This window comes from Echinops telfairi, unplaced genomic scaffold (assembly GCF_000313985.2).
Source record: "Echinops telfairi isolate 266 unplaced genomic scaffold, ASM31398v2 ScPeMD7_1;HRSCAF=3_1, whole genome shotgun sequence".
Classification (NCBI taxonomy): domain Eukaryota; kingdom Metazoa; phylum Chordata; class Mammalia; order Afrosoricida; family Tenrecidae; genus Echinops; species Echinops telfairi.
Window position 1 is genome coordinate 632,197 of NW_022103897.1, and position 2,246 is coordinate 634,442.

Below are 2,246 nucleotides of genomic sequence, written 5' to 3' on the forward strand. Positions count from 1 at the left end.
GGATGATACAGAGAACGTTATGACAGAGTACTTGAAACTGTGGCATTACATGTCACAAAACAAGAATAAGAAAGAAACCTTTTAACTCAAGACTTAGGTTGGGGTTGGTCATTTTTAAGAATTTTAATCCCTAGATAGGTTATAGTTCAATTGAAACAGTCTTTAAGAAAGTGATCAATCACTAGAGGGCAAATAGCAGACAAAGCTACTGAGGGATGGAGCAAAGCAATGATGCTTAAACCCTTTGGCCAAAGTGCCTCGGCCAACAGCAGCTTTGGACTTCATCTTTACGGGCCCAGCAAGATAGCGTCTGCAGAGCGGTCAACACTCCTTGAGGCACACAGACAACACAGGAAAAGTAGAAGGCATGTCCAGAATTGGACAATAAGCCACATAACTACACACTATAACAATCCAACAGACATCAGGCTTATTTGAGTAGCTAACACCAAGAAGAAGCAACGAGGTAGGTTGGCTTTACAAGAGAGTAGGAATTTGAATCTGCATTCCACTTATAGTATAATCCTGCACTGCTGCCTCCGATGTAGCAGAACCAAAAGAATGGCTTGGACCAAGGTGATCAACGCAAGTCTCCTGGTGAAGACAGACAAGGTAGTAGGCAGGGGAATACCAGCACTGTGAGTTTAAAGCACTTCTATGGCCACAACCAGAAGCCCAGCCAAAGCCCAGGTTAATTACCAGTGTTCTATCTTCAGCCTCTAATCAAGAGGAATAAATGTGTCAGTGCTAGAAGGTGACAAGCACTTTTTCTGCAAAAAGCTGCAGCCTGCACACAGAGCCGTCTCCATCTTATGCCTAGAATCAGTCCAAAATCCATCATCAGTCCTCTTTTTCCATACACATTTCTAACCATTAAACTATGCAAGTGGACAGGACAAATCCTAGCAAAACAGGGAGAAATGGTGTGTTTCTATAGAAGGAGATACACACACAAACACGTGTACACATGCGCACACACCTTAGGAAGTGTGGCCTAAACATGTCCTCAGAGATAGAACGTGTAGTAAAAGAGGAGTTCATTTTCTTTTTCTTTTCATTTCAGCCTGGTAGACCACCCCACCTCTTCCTGACTTTTTATAGTAAAACTTACATTAAGAATCTTTTAGAGTGAAGTAGAGGAGGGAGAAATATAGCAATGTGTGTAGTAATATGTACTTTTAGTTGTGTTGTTCTTAGACATAGCATTGATGGATGCCAGTCCTTTCCTCACCTCTCTTTGTCTCATTATGGTTAAGAATTTCTCCTGGGACGGCCTTTGTATGTGACTATTGGAATTCAACAGAGCCAGTCAATCTGAGGAAACCTGGACTGCAGACCATAAACAAGCTTAGGCCTATGAATAGCTCACGGCCTTAGGTCCAGCATCTCTACCTGGAAGAGCTTCCTCCCCTTAATATAGAGTAGATCAGGAGAGATTTCTGCTCGGATAGGCAGCGTTGTGATACGCTACACCCCATAAAGCAGGAAGTAGCTACGGCAGGAGAGACATCTGACCCCACTCCCTTAAAGAGTTATCTGTATGAAATCTCTCAGGGGGCGATGAGAGAGGACAAGAGGTGAAGGTAAAGATTTGGACAGAGTATGAGCAGAGTCTCCAACAACTTCATGGGACGCCATTTCCCAGAACTCCTAGCTACCCTCAGAGGAAGTTCTCAAGAATGTCCTGGGCACAGGAACTCTTAAAACTGCTGGCTCTGCCATGACTTTGTATGTATCAGAAAACAGCAAGAAATACAATGAGCAGACATCTTGGGCATGCAAGAAGAAAATGTTAAACAATTAAGTCCATGCAAAAAACCTGTCAAGTAAATTTGTTTATTGGTGATACTAAGTGCTAGTAAGAATATTGCAGGAATGTAAATTGTAAAAATCTCTGCAATCATTTTGGATGGTAACTTGTCAACATATGTTCAAATTGAATACACACATCCTTTAACTTGGCAAACCCAACCCATTCAACGTTTATCCTGCAGATCTTGTATACAAGCTTAATAAGTTGGATTCAATAAGACTCATGGATTCTTATATGGATAATATGGATTCAATAAGACTCATGGCAATCCCATGTGTTAGACAGTAGATCTGTCCATGGGTTTTTCTTAACTGTAATCTTCACAGAAGCAGTCTGCCAGGCCTTAATAGCAGCATTACTTGTGAACAATGAAAATGTCCTTCAATAGCACCAGTTAAATAAATTATATAGGAGGAACCATCATAAAGACACG

The 2,246-nt window shown here is 41.5% G+C and overlaps 2 protein-coding genes across 2 annotated transcripts in view; one reads left to right on the plus strand and one right to left on the minus strand.

Annotated features, from left to right (window-relative positions):
* Positions 1-1,132, plus strand: part of LOC115869147 (ras-related protein Rab-42-like) — a 10,062-nt gene extending 8,930 nt beyond the window's left edge. Inside the window, exon 3 of the mRNA XM_030885141.1 lies at positions 1,064-1,132. Within this exon, the coding sequence (XP_030741001.1) occupies positions 1,064-1,132 (69 nt within the window). The remainder of the gene's footprint in view (positions 1-1,063) is intronic.
* SYK (spleen associated tyrosine kinase) overlaps positions 1-2,246 on the minus strand; it is a 76,403-nt gene that overhangs the window by 72,184 nt on the left and 1,973 nt on the right. The window lies entirely within an intron of this gene.